At 40.3% G+C, this 17716-nt stretch overlaps 3 protein-coding genes and 1 long non-coding RNA gene across 8 annotated transcripts in view; 2 read left to right on the top strand and 2 right to left on the bottom strand.

Moving 5' to 3' along the window:
• The window catches only part of LOC148887277 (uncharacterized), a 45275-nt gene extending 44806 nt beyond the window's left edge, over positions 1-469 (bottom strand). For all 5 annotated transcript variants that reach the window (XR_016117701.1, XR_016117703.1, XR_016117700.1 and 2 more), the window contains exon 1: positions 329-469. This is a non-coding gene — a long non-coding RNA (uncharacterized LOC148887277). The remainder of the gene's footprint in view (positions 1-328) is intronic.
• A 698-nt stretch (positions 470-1167) lies between these two features.
• Positions 1168-5665, top strand: LOC148887276 (urotensin-2 receptor). Its single transcript, XM_089015444.1, has 2 exons — positions 1168-2206; positions 2310-5665. The coding sequence occupies exons 1-2, from the start codon at positions 1275-1277 to the stop codon at positions 2443-2445; spliced, it is 1068 nt and encodes a 355-aa protein (XP_088871570.1). The 5' UTR covers positions 1168-1274; the 3' UTR covers positions 2446-5665.
• Positions 5666-5820: 155 nt separating this feature from the next.
• On the bottom strand, positions 5821-14845 carry ogfod3 (2-oxoglutarate and iron dependent oxygenase domain containing 3). The gene is made up of 9 exons (XM_089015445.1): positions 14666-14845; positions 14224-14447; positions 13598-13673; positions 13434-13476; positions 13054-13118; positions 12680-12736; positions 12306-12459; positions 11213-11336; positions 5821-6135 (listed from the first exon to the last, which is right to left on the bottom strand). Exons 1-9 carry the CDS (start codon positions 14731-14733, stop codon positions 5999-6001), a joined length of 948 nt encoding a protein of 315 aa, XP_088871571.1. The 5' UTR covers positions 14734-14845; the 3' UTR covers positions 5821-5998.
• A 111-nt stretch (positions 14846-14956) lies between these two features.
• On the top strand, positions 14957-17665 carry hexd (hexosaminidase d). Its single transcript, XM_089015443.1, has 11 exons — positions 14957-15285; positions 15357-15472; positions 15555-15642; positions 15722-15886; positions 15961-16144; positions 16452-16523; positions 16602-16800; positions 16886-17047; positions 17118-17225; positions 17308-17397; positions 17481-17665. Exons 1-11 carry the CDS (start codon positions 15199-15201, stop codon positions 17650-17652), a joined length of 1443 nt encoding a protein of 480 aa, XP_088871569.1. The 5' UTR covers positions 14957-15198; the 3' UTR covers positions 17653-17665.
• The last annotated feature ends 51 nt before the right edge of the window (positions 17666-17716 follow it).

Here is a 17716-nt window from a genome sequence, read left to right as displayed (position 1 = left end):
GGAAAATGATCAATAATGATGCATGGATGGATATTTTTATTTTATTTTTTGCTGAGCTGGAGCATCTGCAATGGATAAATGTTGTATTTTTACAACGATTTACAGCAGATCGGTAGGAATGTCTTCAGTGGCTCAAAATGTGTAAAAAAGCACAATTAAGATGAACGTAGATCCATTATTGCACTTGAATGCTTTTAAGAAATGTGAAAACATTCTACTGTCCTATTAATGTTATTTTTCGATTTTGGGTGCATGTGCCCTCACAAACATGGCGGTTGCAATGACTAGCTCAATACAAACAATTCCAAGGAGGGCATTTCAAACTCACCCGTTGCACATGGATTATGGTGCATCGCCTTCAGTTTCATCAAGATCACGATTCGTTCTCTCAACTTTGGCCATGGAAAGTAACAAATACTCTTTGGCATTGTAGAAGAGCGATGTTTTCGATTGGGGGGACATGCATGGAAGCCGCATGGTGCCATGTGTCAAACAAAAAGGGGTTCAAAATCACGATGCATTTACGTAACACGAAAGTGTCGTTATTTTACTATTCCCTCTATCAAAAGTTACTTTCTCACAAGACAATCGTCGAGTTGGTGATTAGTTAATCATACGAAAAGCATAAATATATGCTTTACTTCGTTTATATAGGTTTGAGAAACGTTGGGAGCACACAACTCTGACATATTTGTGTGAACATACTACATTGCGATGTTCATGAATGCACCGTCAAAAGTCTGCACACGCTCATGAAATTGTTTTTTTTTTTAATTTAATCCCCAATTCCAATTGTATTTTTAACTCTATCCTGACTTGAACAACTGTACTTACGCTGTAAACGATTTTCTGTTTATTTTATTGTATTTCAAATTACATTTGTGGTGAAAAATATCAAACGATACCTATCCGGATATGTAAATAATTACAATTATTTTAACGTATAATTCGTTTTTTTATTATCAGTCTTGACTGTAAAGGTTAAATGGCTTTATTCGTTGTATGTTTTATTTTTTGCTGGGTTCTATTCGATTGTGTGCCTAATGTTTTGGCCGACGCGTGTAGAAATGTGTCCGGTTCGCCGTTATGTGTGTCACGGCGATGACGTCAAGAGCAAAACTGCAGTGTGCCAAAGCTGCTCGCGATCTCGCAGGCTGATCGCCGACACGCTCTGTGTCAACGGGAGCATCTTTCCGAAAACTTCTGCGGTCAATAACGAGGCGCGCGCCAAAGGAGCGTTTATTTATGAAGGCAAAACAACAACGCAGGAAAGGATGACTAATGAGTCTTTTTTCAATACAGCTCCGCCGACAGCCGACGAGGAACTCGTCATCACTTCTACTTTTGGGACCCTCCTATCCGTGGTGTACGTTGTCGGGGTGTCCGGGAACGTGTACACGTTAGTGGTGATGTGTCACTCCATCCGCTTTGCCACTTCCATGTACATCTCCATCATCAACTTGGCTCTGGCGGATCTGCTCTACTTGTCCACGATCCCGTTCGTGGTATCCACTTACTTCTTGAAGGACTGGTACTTTGGCGACGTGGGCTGCCGCGTCCTCCTCAGCCTCGACCTCCTCACCATGCACGCCAGCATCTTCACCCTCACCGTCATGTGTTCCGAGCGCTACCTGGCCGTCACGAAACCGCTGGACACGGTGCGCCGTTCTAAGAGTTATCGAAAGGCTCTGGCGTGGGGCGTGTGGTTGCTCTCCTTGCTCCTCACCGTACCCATGATGGTCATGGTGGCTCAAACCAGCACCAAATCGCCGGATGGCAGCGTGAAGAGGATGTGCGCGCCAACGTGGGCGCCCCTTGCCTATAAAGTCTATGTGACGGTTCTTTTTGGTACCAGCATCATGGCACCGGGTCTCATTATCGGTTACCTGTATATCAAATTAGCGCGCACCTACTTGGAGTCCCAACGTAACTCGGTTATCAGAAAAGGCGGGAAGCGTTCACCCAAACAAAAAGTTCTCCTGATGATCTTCACGATCGTTTTGGTGTTCTGGGCGTGTTTTCTGCCATTTTGGATCTGGCAGCTTCTGCCTCTGTACCACAGCAAGCCGCTGAGCTTGGCCTCCAGGACGCACACCTGCATCAACTACCTGGTAGCCAGTCTCACCTATAGCAACAGCTGCATTAACCCGTTCCTCTACACGCTCCTCACCAAGAACTACAGGGAGTACCTGAAGAACAGGCACAAGTACGTATGGCAAGACTTATTAATTCCAATTCTATAAAAGCCAATTTGTTCATCTGTTTTTTCTCTGTCTCATCCTTGTTGGTATTTCATAATGAATAACAAGAAACAGGAGCTTCTACAGATACACGTCATCGTTTAAACGCCGGCCGCCCAGTTTGTATTCATGCGGCAGGACGGCGTCTTCCAGCAACCAGTTCGAGTTTACGTCGGAGACCCTCGTCATGGGTACGTTCAAGTGATACGGCGAGGGGGGGGGGCCCGCTTGGAAGTCAAATGGAGGCTTTTCAGGAAGCACAAAAAGAGGTAGGTGGCAACCCACTGCAAATTTGTTGCTTGAGTGCCGAGAAAGCGATGGCCAGACCTCTGTCAATGTTTTTCCATTACACAAGGGGGCAGCATTTCCCTTTTTTCCATGTTAGCGCTTTGTTCCAGCTTCAGCTAAAGCGCTGTATAAACCAATATGTATATATTGCATTGTATTTTGAACAGCCACCCTCATTTCAATCTCATATAAGTCCAAATGCATATAATTTAGGAATTAACTCTTTTTTTCTGATGAAAGAAGAGAGTCTAAGGCAAGGGTGTCAAAGTCATTTTTTGCCGCGGGCCACATTATAGTTACAATTTACTCTCGGGGGCCATAATGAATTTGGGGAAGCCATTCGAATGTTTAATTCCCTCCACATATTACATATAGAGCGCACAACAAATTAATGAATAACTAGTTTTCAAATGTGTAGTCAAATAATGACTTATATTGTGGTTTACATGAGACTATTTTAAAATTCAGTTCGGATTTTAGCAAGCATCATGGAAGTTTGCAAGTTTGATTTGCTTTAGAGGGCCGAATAAAATGATGTGGTGGGTCAGATTTGGCCCCGGGCCTTGAGTTTGACACGTGGTCTAAGGCTTCTTACGCTACATTGAATGTTGATGTAGTCTTAAAACTCAATATTCTGTGGGTCCTGGAATTGGAGTGACAATGACGAAAACCCTAGCACTGGAGTTGACACATTTTTGCACATAACCTGCCAGTGAATGAGTTTTTTTTATTTGATAATTAGGAAAATGCTAATTTCCCATTAAACCTGATTACAAAATAGACAGTCGCACTTAATGAACTTGGTAATATGGCTTTAGGAATTTCTGCAAGGGTTTGTTGAAGGAAAAAGTTCAGGCGACACTTGTACATTATTTTCATACAATTGGATGTTGGAAGTTACCAAGGCAACAACGCGCCTGCTTCACCGTCCGTTTCTTGTTTACGAATGTTAGATAAATGCCATTTTAAAAAGCCATACACTTGAATATTTTTCGAGTACACACACGTCAAGTGCCACAAACTCATGAATTCATTCATTGCAACCTATCGCTGAGTGCTTTGTGTGAACCAAAGGAGCACAAAAATGGGAGAAAAAAAACCCAAAATCCTTTTTTTTTTCGTGACTATTGTTACTTCACAGTCTGGAAGCAGCATCTCGTTGCAATTTCATATCACTGCAAAAGCGGTTTGGCATTGCAACTTTTTTTAAGGCAGTCAGAATGGGTTCACAGAACAGAACATCTTGAGTTGGGAGACACCTGCTGCATCTCAAAGATGATTGGCTTCAAATGTGGATTTTCAAAGACCTTCAAGTGCACAGATAAGCACTCACGGCATACAAATTAAAGCAACGTTGTGGAATTCTTTTGGGAGGAAATGCTGTACAGAGTACACTTTGAAAAGGAGTAATTGTCACGAGGACCAGAGAGCCGTTCACTGTTTCAAACGAATAGACATGAGAAAAAAAAAACATGCAGTCCTTAACTCATTCACTGTCATTCCTGAATTTGTTCGCGTTTTGTTTTTTTTGCTTGGGGACGATAATGCGCTGGTCAGACCTCTGGCAATATTTTTCCCTCTCACAAAGGGGCAGCATTTGCCTTTTGTCCATGTTAGCGCTTTGCTCCAGCTTCAGCTGTTGTTAAAATGCTATATAATGCAATATTGCATTGTATTTTGTACAACCACCCCCATTTCAAGCTCAGATAACTCCAGACCCATATAGCTTAGCAATTAACTGTTTTTTTCTGATGAAAGAAGAAAGTCTAAGGTTTTTTTACTCTGAACTGAATGTTTATGTAGTCCTAAAACTCAATAGTCTGTGGGTCCTGCAATTTGAGTGAAAATGACCAAAACCCCGGCACTGGAGTGGACACATTTTTGCACATCGTCTAGCAGTGAATGCAGTAAGCACGGGATGCCTAATTCCATTTTTTCAGACAAATGCACACAGGATAAAAATACCCACAATGCATCGTGCAGGGAAAAAAGTGGGGATTTATTAAAAATGTATACATGTATGTGTGTGTGTGGGGGGGGGGGGGGCGTCTTAGCTTCATATGGTTTCCAAAACACTGATTAAAAATCATTTGCAGTGCAATTACAGCTTCAGAACACCATTTACAGATATGAATGCAAACTGGCGTTCGCTTCTTATCCGGAAATATCTTAACAGTCCTGGCATGTCATGAAATCTCTTACAGTAAAAAACAAACGATTACAATCTAAAAAAAATGATATGGAAAAAAATATTGTAGATTTAACAAAAACATTCAACTTTGTTCAGTGGCATCTTCATTTTTTCCGGAGTTGGATACAAATCTGTACTTCATGTGTCACATTTTTAAATATGAAACGGCAAGTGCTTATCCGATTGGTACAATTTGAATGTACAGGGTGACCCAAAAAGATGTGTACCCATGAAAATTTCTATTGTGGCTTTGATTGAAAAGCTATTTATTTCAAATTACAACCACACATTATTCAGTTTATGGAAGACCATCCACTAAATTTTCAGCTATTTCTGTAAATTTTTAGCCAATTTATGGCTTTCCCAAGAAGTGTTCCAAATTTCGTTGCAAGCAAACCTGTACTCATCTGACAAAGTTGTCAATCACTTTTACACACTCCTCTTTCGGGAGGGTGACCCAAAAAGATGCGTCCTGCTGAGTCCCTCACTGCAGCAACGTTTTCTCCCGAAAGAGGAGTGTGTAAAAGTGATTGACAACTTTGTCAGACGAGTACAGGTTTGCTTAAAACAAAATGGACATTTGGAACATATCTTGGGAAAGCCATAAATGGACTAAAAATTGACATAAATAGCTGAAACTCTGGTGAATGATCTTCCATAAACTGAATAATGTGTGGTTGTAATTTGAAATAAATAGCTTTTTAAACAAAGGCACAATTGAAATTTTCATGGGTACGCATCTTTTTGGGTCACCCTGTATGTGGCTTGAATCGTGATGAGTCAACTGATCCCAGGGTGAGGTGCGGATGCAGTTCAATGAGCTGGGCCAATAAAGGATCTTTGATCGACACGAACGTGGGTAAAGACAGTTCCTCTCCTGAGTTCTGTTTTCCCATGTTGCTTGTCATAGCTGCTTGTCAGCTCTTCATTAAATATTAAAAACACACACACACGGTCTCACACATGCGGTTGATTGGCATTCTGATGAAGTCCACCTTGACTGATATGCTGATATTAAAATGTGTGCAGAATCTAAACATCATTCGATTTAAAAAAAAAGTCAATTTAAAGGAATTTAAATACCTCCGTAGAGATGATGGAAATGGAATGTTTTTTTTTTTCACTCAAAAAAACCTGTTAAAAGTAAGATTAAATGTACCCAGCAACAAATTCATCCTGTCCTCTTATCATTCATCCTTTACCTCCACCGTTCTGCATTCTCCAAGGGCTTGACTGAGACGGATGATGGTGATGTTCACCCCCATCGCCCATGGCTGCCTCAAGGCAAAGCGGGGTCGGCGATGGCCTGTGACGGGTCGCACGTGAAGGACACCGTGATGGCATATCGTGTACCCCAAGTCACCTTCTCCACGCGGTGGAGGTTCTCAGAGCCGGAGGAGAAATAAGATACTCGACCTGGGGGAAAAGGAGAATGATGGGTGGGAGAAAGGGGTGAGGGGGGGACAATGGGTTAAAAATATTTTTCATTTTGATAGTTAATGAAGGAAATGTAATGTACAGTAAAGTCTCGTTATGTCGATATTCAAGGGAGTCCGAAAAAATATCGATATAACCGGGACTATCGATATAACCGACCCTGTTTGCATGTAATTTTCTCCGTGCGTGCATAGAAATAGTATCGATATAACCGGGACTATCGATATATCCGATATCGATATAACGAGACTTTACTGTATTTATTTATTTATGTATTTATTTATGTATTTAATTATTCATTTATTTATTCATTTATTCATTCATTTATTCATGTATTTATTAATATATTTATTTATGTATTTATCTATTCCAATGTTTTGTTTGTGAGAATCTAAACTAATAAACCAGTTTGCTGCAATTGTAGTGATCGGTGTACTTCATTTGCACAGTCACTCTGAGCGAAATGGCTTATAAAATCATCATCATTTTATTTGTAGTTAACTCATTCACCGCCATTCACAAATTTAATCGGGAATTGAAAATATGACGTCAAGCGCCATTCTCGAATTTGTTCCCGTTTTTTTTTTCATGCTTGAGTGCAGATAAAGCACTGGCCAGACCTCTGGCGATCAATATTCTCGGGAGTCTGAAAAAATATCGATATAACCGGACTATCGACATATCCGATCCTGCGGCATGTAAATTTTCTCCTTGCGTTCATAGAAATAGTATCGTAATAAGCAGTACTATCGATATAACCGGTATCGATATAACAAGACTTTACTGTATATGCATTGTATTTCGGACAGCCACCCTCATTTCAAGCTCATAACTCCATAACCCATGTAATTTAGGAATTAACTCTTTTTTTTCATGAAAGAAGAGCGTCTAAGGTTTCTTACGCTGCATAGAATGCTCATGTAGTCCTAAAACTCAATATTCTGTGGATCCTGGAATTCGAGTGACAATGACAAAAACCCTGACACTGAAGTGTACCCATTTTTGCACATCATCTAGCAGTGAATGAGTTAAGATAACATTTTCAGAATTGAATAAAAGCGTTGTGTAAAATCAGTGACATTAATATCTATTTTGCCTAATGCCTGCGGAAAACCAATTAGTTTCATGCTAATGAAAGGGAGGCATTTTCAAGGCATCAATTAGCTGCAACTAGCACCACAATAGAATAATCTGGAGGGGGAACAAAAACAATGTGCGACTTTCAAAGTCACGCTATGAGCTCAAACAACTGGGAAATACATACGCCGCTTAGAAGATTAGCGCTGACGATGGAGAACAATCATAATAGGGGGGGGGGGGATCATATCAACACGTAACTGGTGCAGTGCAGAATCCATCCAGAAGTACTTGGATCATTGTAACGTCACATGCTAACGTCTTTTAGCAACCTTGATAGGTAAGGCTTTTTTTAGTGCACCGTGAAATTAGGACCCCATACAGTGTTTTTGAGATTACAATCTATCCAATCAAACCATGCTTTCCCAACCCGGAAAATTGGTTCCCCTGCACATAACCGTAAAGTTGACTCAGCAAGAAGAAATTAATTCAGGGAGTTTTTTTTTAATGGCTTAGCTTGGCTTCAATGGCTTTGCTGCTTCAGTGTCCCCACAATATTTGTGTAAGTATATTAGTTGGGGGCCATTGGAAGTGTAGTGATTCACAAAGAGGACCTTCAATCAGTTCACATGGGATCAATTGAGCCATTCACAATCATTTTGATGGAGACCGACATAAAAAGCAAGACGCAGTGTGCCTTTCACCTTGAATCAGACATAATTGATTAGCGGTATTATCTCTAACCGGAGATGTCGGACAGAAAATATGACCAGAGACATTTTCAAGCATATAACATATCAAACCGTGTAAGCTCTCAGTGGTCCGTCGATGAAAAGGTTTCTTCAGCCGTCATCTGTACTTCTTTGAAGATGTCGGACGTTTCACTTCTTATCCGAGGAGCTTTGTCAGCAAACTAGAATTTGCTGGTAGCTCTGGCCCTATATGCATATCCCCAATGTCCAGCGCAAGGACCTATCAAAACAGAGGTCTGGCACAGTCACCTCTGGACATTAGGGATATATAATGGATGCTACAGCTGTGTGTTTGCTTTCGACATTTAGGTTGTAGTAGACGTACATTCCACCATGACGTCCCTGATCCACTGCTGAAAAGGACGCTTTGATCCACTCCTAGCTCTTTCATCGAGAACTGCTTCATGTCACAAAGCTGGTACAGAAAGTGCTGAAGAATGAATAACTCCCTGTGTCTTTGTGTTGTCATATTATTTGTTATTAAGTTTTTTGTTTTGTTTTGTGTTTCACTTTGTTACTTCCAGGTTGAGTGAACGCTGGCGCGTGTGGCTGCCGCTGCTCACCCGCAGAAAAAAATCCTGGGACTGTAAAGTGTCCTTGAGAGTTTTGAAAGGCGCTTATAAATACAATGTATTATTATTATTATTATTATTATTATTATTATTATTATTATTATTATTATATAGAGGGCCAGAGCAACCAGCAAATTTTAGATCGCTGATGAAGCTCCTCGGATGAGAAGCGAAACATCCGACACCTTCAAAGAAGTACAGATGACGGCTGAAGAAACCTTTTCATCGATCACATATAAAAAAAAGAAGAAAAAAAAGAATTAAATAACACAGAGCTAAGGACTTGCCGTACTTTGACCTCTGAGAAGTCCAATTGAGTGAGCTAAACAAGTGATAAGGTATTTTGCCGTGATTGGTGCCTTTCTTGTCTCACTTTGCAGACGGCGATTATGTACGAACAGTAAACAACCAATGCAATCGTTCCGAGCAACGGTAAAGGCGAAAATGGCTAAGCATGATGGTACACTTTCCAAGTCCTCCTATATAATTCTCGCCTTCCCGGAAGTGATTCAGATCATTTCTTTTCCATTTGCGAAACTTAGCCGGTACACAAAGCACTTTTTTCCCCGCCCCCATGAGGCTTCCATGTCATTATTAGTAAGTCTGATTGTTGCCTTGCAGTTTTGATGATATCTTAGTCATATAGCAAAGAGAAGTTGATTTTCTCAGAGGGAAGCTAATCACCTGTTCCAAATCAACCTCCCGCTAAGTCAAAGCGACGTGTTGCTGCTTGGCGTCGGCGATGAGGTGAGGTCGTGTTTTGAAGGGATAGATGAATAAATAAAAATAGCTAGGCTACTGATGAAAAAAAATGTGTGCGAGGTGTTTTGTGATGTCTGTAAATAAAAAGTGACAGACAGCAGACACTGGATTATTTGTTTAACCCGGCTGAGAATTCAAAAGTAGATAAGAGGACTTTTATAGAGACAGGTGTCATCTTTATTTATTTTTTTTTTTTTTTTTTGGGGGGGGGGGTGTTGAACTGTCTTATTTTCTACATCAAGGTTTGGAATTGGTGTGTTTTAGTTGTTCATTATTGTTCTCAACACATTGATCAAAGCTACGACAGTGGCATATTATCATTCTTCACCTCGTCAATTGTGACAAAGAGCAACAAAATGTTTCTCGAACGTACAACAAAATGTCTCCCTTTCTCTCCAAAGAATCGCTCAAGGGTTATTTTTGCAACACGTTAGGGGGGCATATTCTGAAACCGAGGAGGTCCGGGAAATACAGTAAAGTCTCGTTATATCGATATTCAAGGGAGTCCGAAAAAAAATCGATATAACCGGGACTATCGATATATCCGACCCTGTTTGCATGTAATTTTCTCCGTGCGTGCATAGAAATAGTATCGATATAACCGCGACTATCGATATATCCGATATCGATATAACGAGACTTTACTGTATTTGGAGAAGAAAATGTGGAACGGTCGCGGCTTGGAATTGATGCGGATTTACGTGGGACAGGAGATGTGAGACAATCTCTTTTCATCAATGGATGTTACAGCTTTGTGTTTGCTTTCAACATTTAGCTTGTAGCAGAGGTGCACATTTTAGCATGACATCCTTGATCTACTGGTGAAAAGGACGCTTTGATCCTCTGCTTTTTCATCTTGAATTGATTCATGTAACAAAGAGGGTGCACAAACTGCTTAAAATTGAATGACTGTTTTTTTTTGCGTCGTCATATTATTTTGTAACTTGGGTTTTTTTTTGTTCTTTTGATTTCAAGATGGCGCCGCGAGAGTGGCTGCCTTTACAGCAGCTCCTGTATTTTGTTTTTCAAGTTCTTCCTTCCTTTCCATAACTCTGATGCTGTGAAATGTAAATTGTTCCACTGTAAGTCTAATAAAGGCTAATCCAATCCAATAACAATAAAAAAAGAAGGAACTTCAGACATAGGACCATTAAACATTTGCCAGACTCAAAATTAGGAATTTGTAACCCTTTCCAACGCAGGAACAATAACTTGCCCCGTCTTAAATTACAATTTCAGTGAATAAAACTTTAATGTACGTTTGTCAAGCACCACTTGCATGCTTCACTCATCTTTACTCAAGACGCTCTTTACTTTTGACCTGCAGCCCAAAGATGCTCACGGCTCCTGTTTCTAATCTTCCAAGCATAAAGGGTACCTTTTCAACTCTATACACTCAATCAAATGATTCAAACGTAAAACCTGGTGAACCGCAGTTTGGTTTTTATAGCTAATGAAGACCGCTTCAAGGGATCAAATGATGGAATGGGAAAGAGATTATTCCTCCGGTAGCAGTGACGTTTTAAGTGTTGCCTGATACAAATAAAAGAAGAAAAAACTAACTTTAGATACACGATCCTTCCCAAAGGAATGAGCAGTAAAGCTTTCAAATGACAATGGAGGGAAGAAGAAATAAATAGACTGGGTTCAAATTAACTCATAGTTATTGGCACAATTAATGGGGCTGTACTCACGGCAAGGTGACATTTTAGGGAAACCTTGTCAAGGAGGGTGGAAATGGAGGATTATTTTTTAACTCAGATGTTATCGAAATGTTTCAGTGGACTTCAGAAAGTCAAAGAAGTAGTTGTGGTTTTGGTGAGGAAGAGCACAATGCAATTTTTTTCTGTATAAGTAAAAAAAAAAAAAACATAGTGCAGACATGATATTTACCCGCTTTTGGTTCTATTGTCCGATTGCCATTTTGGTCCATAAAGACAAATCTTCCTCCAGTGAAATCAGAGCCATAGTCAGAAAGGTACAGCAAGGATGTGTAGTCAAATGAGCCATAGGTGACCTGGAGGAGGGTGAAAATAAATTAGTTCCACAATCTCAACGCTTAGTAGCAAAATACCACCATTTAGAGCCAGACATGATTAATCGAGTTTCATGTTATTGTTTATCTTTCCTTGCTATGTAACAAATGCAGTTTTGAATTCTGTCCAAATACAATTTGTGCTGGGGATACAGTAATTGCTGCAGGATTGACGGGAAGGAAATTTGCTATCACAACATGTCAAAGGCCATTAACATTTTCATGAGGGTAGGGTGGGGTAGGGGGAGTAGATTTTACCTCACCCTCCACCCCATAATGTCTGCGGAGACACAGCGCCGGGAGACAAATCATTCCCTGTTCAATTCTTTCAGCCGCCGACATCCAGCGGGAGTAAATGAGATGGCAAATGTATATCTGGCTGCATAACACCAATAGGACACGAGAACAAGCTAAACGACAATGTGAAATGAAACGTGTCCATTTTGTTTAAAAATAATAATAGATTATAGCAGATATAGCATTAATACAATTCTCGCTCATCTCATTCTTTCACTTTTTTCAGACATACAGTATTATAATGTGTGATGCCGATACATATAATTTGCTTTCAAAAGTAACTTTTTGTAACATAATCCGCCTAAATATGTTATGCACAATATGGTACACTGTTGACATTAAATATGGCTTTATTATTATTATTATTATTATCCTTTTTTTTATTAGTTTTTTTTTACAAAATGGAAAGTAAGTGAGCCACTGCAGCTTTCGGGAGTAATTGCAAAGGTATTAGTTCATGAAAAAAAATTATATCAATTAGAATCAGGCAAAGAGCATAAAATCTAATAAAATTCAGCAGGGCACAGTCCATTTTATTTATAGCAGGGGGAGGTGGCAACGTCTCCAAAAAGTGTCATTGCGAGTCAAAGAACGTCTAAATGCCCCGTTTCAAAGTCGTTGGCATTTACTGTACATCGGTCGATCACGAAATACCTTATCTATGTGTGGGTGCCAGTACTCGTCATGTTGGGTCTTGGCTAATGTTGAGTTGATTCTAGAGAAGAATGTGGGCTTGGTGAGATACATCAGGGTTTGGTCCAAACCAAACGTCTTGGCAATTAATGTTTGGATTCGCTCGCGAACATCTCTGAAGATGGAAAATGAAGAGGATATATGTTAAGGCAGCTTGGGAAAAACTTGGTGTGCACAATTTAGCATGTAAGGCTAAAGGAGAAGTAATAACTGGTAATTTCAACCGAATTTTACAGTCCCCAAAAATACATCAAACTGACAACAATTAGTTTTTGCAACTTTACAGCTAACACAAATTAGCCACTTTTTTTTTAAATGACGGCTAGTTGTTGAACCTGTAAAGTCGGAAATCCTCTTGCGTGAACACGTCTTGGATCTGTTCCCCAAAATATCTGGAATCACACACACAAGTCCAGGAAGAAATCACATGAACGGGATCATTTCGTGCCACATGGAAAAATGCAGTTCCTGTCAACCACGTGCGGAAAGACCTGGAGACAAAAGCTTACAGGAGACATCCACATCATCATCATCATCATCATCCATCCATCAATCATCATACATCCATCAATCATCATCCACCCATCATCATCCAGCCATCATCCTCATCATCATAATAATAATAACAATACATTTCATTTATAAGGGCCAGCGTTCACTCAACCCGGAATAACTCAAATAGATAGAAAGCTAGCTAGCTAGCTAATACCTGTAAATGTTGACAAACTGTGGCCCCATTGACAACGCTCCAGAGTGCAGGTCCAAGATGGACACCTTACAAGGTTAAAACACAACAACGGTAAGTATTGGATACTTTCAGCAAAGGCTTTTTCTCCACCGGATGTCACGGGGTCGATAAATTGGCTTATCCGTTGCTAGGAACAAGGATCAAATTTATATCTATATCAACAGAGATATCAGTGATGGGCACACTTGGGCCAATTCGTATTCAGCAAGCAGGTTATGTGCAATTTTAAAACGTCTTGCAAGAAAAATCATTCAAGCAATGAGAGAAACATAAAAAAATAGCAGAATGCTGACTGCGGAAAAGTTAAAGTTTGTGTGAGGTTTATTGGGCAATATACTCACTCCTCCCTCTGATCCAGCCAGCTGAAGTCCCCTCTCAGCAAGCCTGAGTCAAAGACAATCATCAAAGTGATTTACTTGTCGCATCAAGGTAGTGAAAGGAAACGGCAAGAACAATAAAAACAACTTGAGAAAAAGAAGTTAGGATTGTTCTCGGCGGTATTCACCTCTTAAGAACCTGAGCTTCCTCCGGGGTCACTACACCATCCGCGATAGCACGCCCGCACTTCTGAGGGGTGCATCCTGATCATGGAGAAAAACACAGAGAGGAAGTGGAAAACATTTGCATCTTATCAATTTGTCACCACAATAATTGATGAGCGGAGTGACGGGGAGCTTTGAGATGTTTTGAGGGTGAAAAAAATCTGTCTCTAGGTTTTCTTCATCGAAAATGGCAAAGGCATTTTATATATTGTTGATATCACTGATAGTTGGCTTCTCAAGGTTGAATTTGGAATGGGGTCAATGACAACACCATAGCAGGTGTCCAAATTAAACAGCTGAAAAATTAAACAAGGTGAAAGACAGTTGGTGGCTTTTTTAACAGTAGTTAATCACACTTCGAGAATAGAGTATCGAACCAAGGTGATAACAATACTGTGGTAAAGTCAATGGGTTTTTTATTTTAAGTAAACTGGTGCCCTCTAGCGGACATATGATTCAACAGCATGCCCAAAAATGATTTCGTTTTTATGTATTTTATTCTTGGGCTGTTGTCCAAAAACACGCAGATATGGTGCTGTCACACATATTGTCTTGGCAATGAACTTTTTGAATCAAAATTCAGAGTCACCTGGGTAGCGTTTGTAGTTCTCATAGTCTTCTGAGCACTGAATGAAGTACACTCTGGGCTCGGGAGATACATTTTCACGCTGACTAACCAATGTTTCTGTTATGTCACTATCCAAAGTGACATATAGCCAAGTAGCTGATGCACACATGCAGAGGATAACCAAGAACAAAGTGGTTAACCCTCTGGAAGGCCACCAGGCTGTCCCCTGACGCAGTGCATTGCCCCTGATGAAGAGACAGAGGGGCGGGCGTCAGAAATAAAATAATAAATAACAAAAGTTCTTGACATGTATTCTCAGTAAAATAATAATACATCATAGAATCCAAACCGTATAAATTGCATTATATGTTCCACCTCCATCAACTTACGTGTTTATGTTTCAGACCTCGTTTGGAAAGCAGTTTCAACGTTTATTCAAGTCAAAATCTGATGACTGACTCACCTTTTTATTTTCTTCCCGATCTCAGTTGAATTCAAGCCTTTCGCATTTCGTTGTCGTACCGGCGCCATTCGATTTTTGCCTGTCGTGCAGCTTTCTCAAAACGCAGTCATGCACGTTTATTGTCGTTGTCTGTTTCAACTGCAGTATAGTTCACACACCGCACCGCGCCACGAGAAACCAAATATTTTTGTATTATTTCCGGGTTATCACAATTCTGACATTCTGATTGGCCAGGATAAAAAGAAAGCAACTATTTTATTGGACGACGCGGAGCCTGTGCTGAAATGGACGTCACAGATTTATGCGGATGTTACAACTCAGTACAATATAGCATTAATATTTTTAATTAGGTTTATGCGGTTGGTTAAATTAAACTTCGACACTGTTCGGGAATAATTGTGCATACGTGCGTACTACAGAGCGTCAGTGATCTATCGAAACCACTCGTATTTTAGTCATTAGATCATTCACAAACGCGAAAAAACATACAAACCCTTTAGTTTTTTTTATACTGTACTGCTGCACGAATAAAAATGAATAATCAACCGTGGCCTAACGGGAAGACAGTGGTTCACTTGGATCTGAAAGGTGCTCCTCCGAAAGTGGAATACATTTACCAGGTAATGTGCCCCATGCAATAATATACACTGTAACACCGTTATTAGATTTGCCCTCCCATCTTATCTTGCAGCTCATAGAATGCTTCTCTCGCCTGGGTGCCGATGGCTTGCTCGTGGAATATGAGGATATGTTTCCATATGAGGGAGATCTGAAGCTACTGCAGGCCACATCACAACCTGCGTACAGGTACGACCGGATGAAGCTAATTTCTTGATCTAGGGGTATTTTACGAATGGTTGTCCTATTACTTTGGATGCTGTCTTTTCAGCCGTGATCAGATATTAGCCATACAAAAAGTTGTAAAATCTAAGGGGATGGAGATCATACCACTTGTGCAGACCTTTGGCCATTTGGAGGTATGGCTGACCATATAATTATTGTGATATGGACTGTACATAATTTGCTTTATAGTCCATGCTTTTCTCCGTGTTGTAGTTTGTGTTGAAGCATAGGCCCATCTGGAGCCTGAGAGAAGTATCAAACTGCGTGGGAACCCTCAATCCCCATAAGGAAGAAGGATTTAAGATTGTGGTGGAGATGCTGAGGCAGGTGGTGGAGCTGCATCCAGGTCTAAACACACTACATATAGGGGCGGATGAGGTAATGTAAATAAAGTATAATATTACTTGTTCTTTGGTTTTGACAACTATCTTATGGTCAACCTTTAACTTCAGGTATACATGTTGGGTGAGGGGGAGCTGTCAAAACAATGGTTGGCTTCATCTGGATGCACCGTGGAACAACTTTTCTTAAGTCACGTTGCATCCGTGGTCACATACATCAAGAAAGCATGGCCTCATATGACCATCATCATGTGGGATGATATGATGAGGGGAATGAGTCGGGACACGTTGAAAGGTTGGTCGCAATTTGTATTTTGACAAGGAATCCAGATGAAATAAAGTTTTGATTTGATGCTATAACAACATCCATGTACAAAATGTACAAAAAAATGTTTACAAAATTAATGGCAATTTACAGAAATGACGATTTCGATACACCTGCATTAAAAAAATGGCGGAACACTATCAATTATGCTTACAATGCATTATTTTCCCTTTTCAGATGAAAAAAAGCACCTGCAGTATGTATTTATTGTATCAAATATTGAAATAGAATAAAATGAATGTTTGACATGTGTATCTTTTTTCTGTCCTCAACACAGAGAGTGGTATTGTCGGACTAGTTCAACCAATGCTCTGGGATTACACCCCAAATCTAGATGTGGATAAAACCGGTATGAATTATATATAATCTTGCTATTTTGTACCTCAATAATGGTGCTTATTGTGATCTACTGTACATTTTTTATTAGTATCATTGCTGGAGAAGTACTACAGTGCTGGAATGCAACATATGTGGGCAGCCAGTTCCTTTAAAGGTTCCACCAGTGTCGACACCAACGTACCAAGCACCCAAAGACATGTCGAAAACCATTTGCAATGGTTAAAAGTGGTTGGATCGGTGTCCCCTGGCTTAAATATTTGTGGTATTGCCATCACAGGCTGGCAAAGGTGAGGCAGTGATTCCACCTACATAACATTTACGGCAATGGAACTTCATGGCATAAAAAATGCACTGATGCTTTCTGAATGTCAGGTACGATCACCTGTCGGTGTTGTGTGAGCTCATGCCTGTGAGTCTTCCGTCACTTGCGGCATGTCTCCAAACACTCATCCATGGCCAGTTTAGTCCTGAGGCTAAAAACAGAGTGTGTGAAATGTTGGGTATCTCCTCCGTGGAGGTGGAGACAATAGGAAGGTGAGCGACTTAAATCAAATGCATCTATATTGATCGCCATATGACTTTTGGTCCCATGTCGTGTTTATAGTACAATGGAAGATTCCATCCTATTCCCGGGAAGGAGACTAGCACAGTCAATTGTGGAACTGGATTCAATTCTATGCAACGAGGATATAAGGTCTTTCGAAAAAAACACGTAAGTTGGTGTGGAAGAAACATGGGCACCGCATTAACCCCAAATCCTCATTTAAAATTCTAAAGTATGTTTATAACTTCAGATATGTGCGCGGATGGTTCAGTCCCTACCACAGATCAAGAAGAATAGTCAACCCTTTCATCACTGGGCAGATTCAGTGTCAAGCATCCATGTAAGCAAAGGCGTCATGTTACACTCAAGACATTTTTGAAATGCATCCTGATCGCTAATAGTGTTCGATCTTGACTCCTAAAGGTATTTGACTCTCTTGCAACAAAAGGCGGATGTTGTAAAAGAGGAGATGTGTCATCTTTATCCAGATTCAACCGCTCAAGAATGGATAGATGAACACGTTAGCCCGGTGACGACCCCTCTCCGGAGGATTATAGATGAAATCGGCGCAGTTGCAACAGAGATAGTTCCATAAAATTATTTTCTATCCGAATGCTGATGGGTTTTTTTTTTGTACACGAAGGTTTTAATAAAGAGAA

Source organism: Hippocampus bargibanti, linkage group LG15, assembly GCF_051943395.1.
Source record: "Hippocampus bargibanti isolate YZ-2025 linkage group LG15, ASM5194339v1, whole genome shotgun sequence".
Classification (NCBI taxonomy): Eukaryota; Metazoa; Chordata; class Actinopteri; order Syngnathiformes; family Syngnathidae; genus Hippocampus; species Hippocampus bargibanti.
The sequence above is the reverse complement of the archived record's forward strand: the minus strand, read 5'-3'. Positions and strand labels throughout refer to the sequence as shown.

Excerpts from the sequence above, each read along its gene's own strand:
- LOC148887276 (XM_089015444.1), top strand. The coding sequence starts at position 1,275 with ATGACTAATGAGTCTTTTTTCAATACAGCTCCGCCGACAGCCGACGAG. Across the intron at positions 2,207-2,309 it reads TACCTGAAGAACAGGCACAA|AAACAGGAGCTTCTACAGAT; the intron begins GTACGTATGGCA and ends ATGAATAACAAG.
- ogfod3 (XM_089015445.1), bottom strand. The coding sequence starts at position 14,733 with ATGGCGCCGGTACGACAACGAAATGCGAAAGGCTTGAATTCAACTGAG. Across the intron at positions 14,448-14,665 it reads ATCGGGAAGAAAATAAAAAG|GGGCAATGCACTGCGTCAGG; the intron begins GTGAGTCAGTCA and ends TCTCTTCATCAG. Across the intron at positions 13,674-14,223 it reads GAACTACAAACGCTACCCAG|GATGCACCCCTCAGAAGTGC; the intron begins GTGACTCTGAAT and ends CTCCATGATCAG.
- hexd (XM_089015443.1), top strand. The coding sequence starts at position 15,199 with ATGAATAATCAACCGTGGCCTAACGGGAAGACAGTGGTTCACTTGGAT. Across the intron at positions 15,286-15,356 it reads AAGTGGAATACATTTACCAG|CTCATAGAATGCTTCTCTCG; the intron begins GTAATGTGCCCC and ends CTTATCTTGCAG. Across the intron at positions 15,887-15,960 it reads TACATATAGGGGCGGATGAG|GTATACATGTTGGGTGAGGG; the intron begins GTAATGTAAATA and ends CTTTAACTTCAG.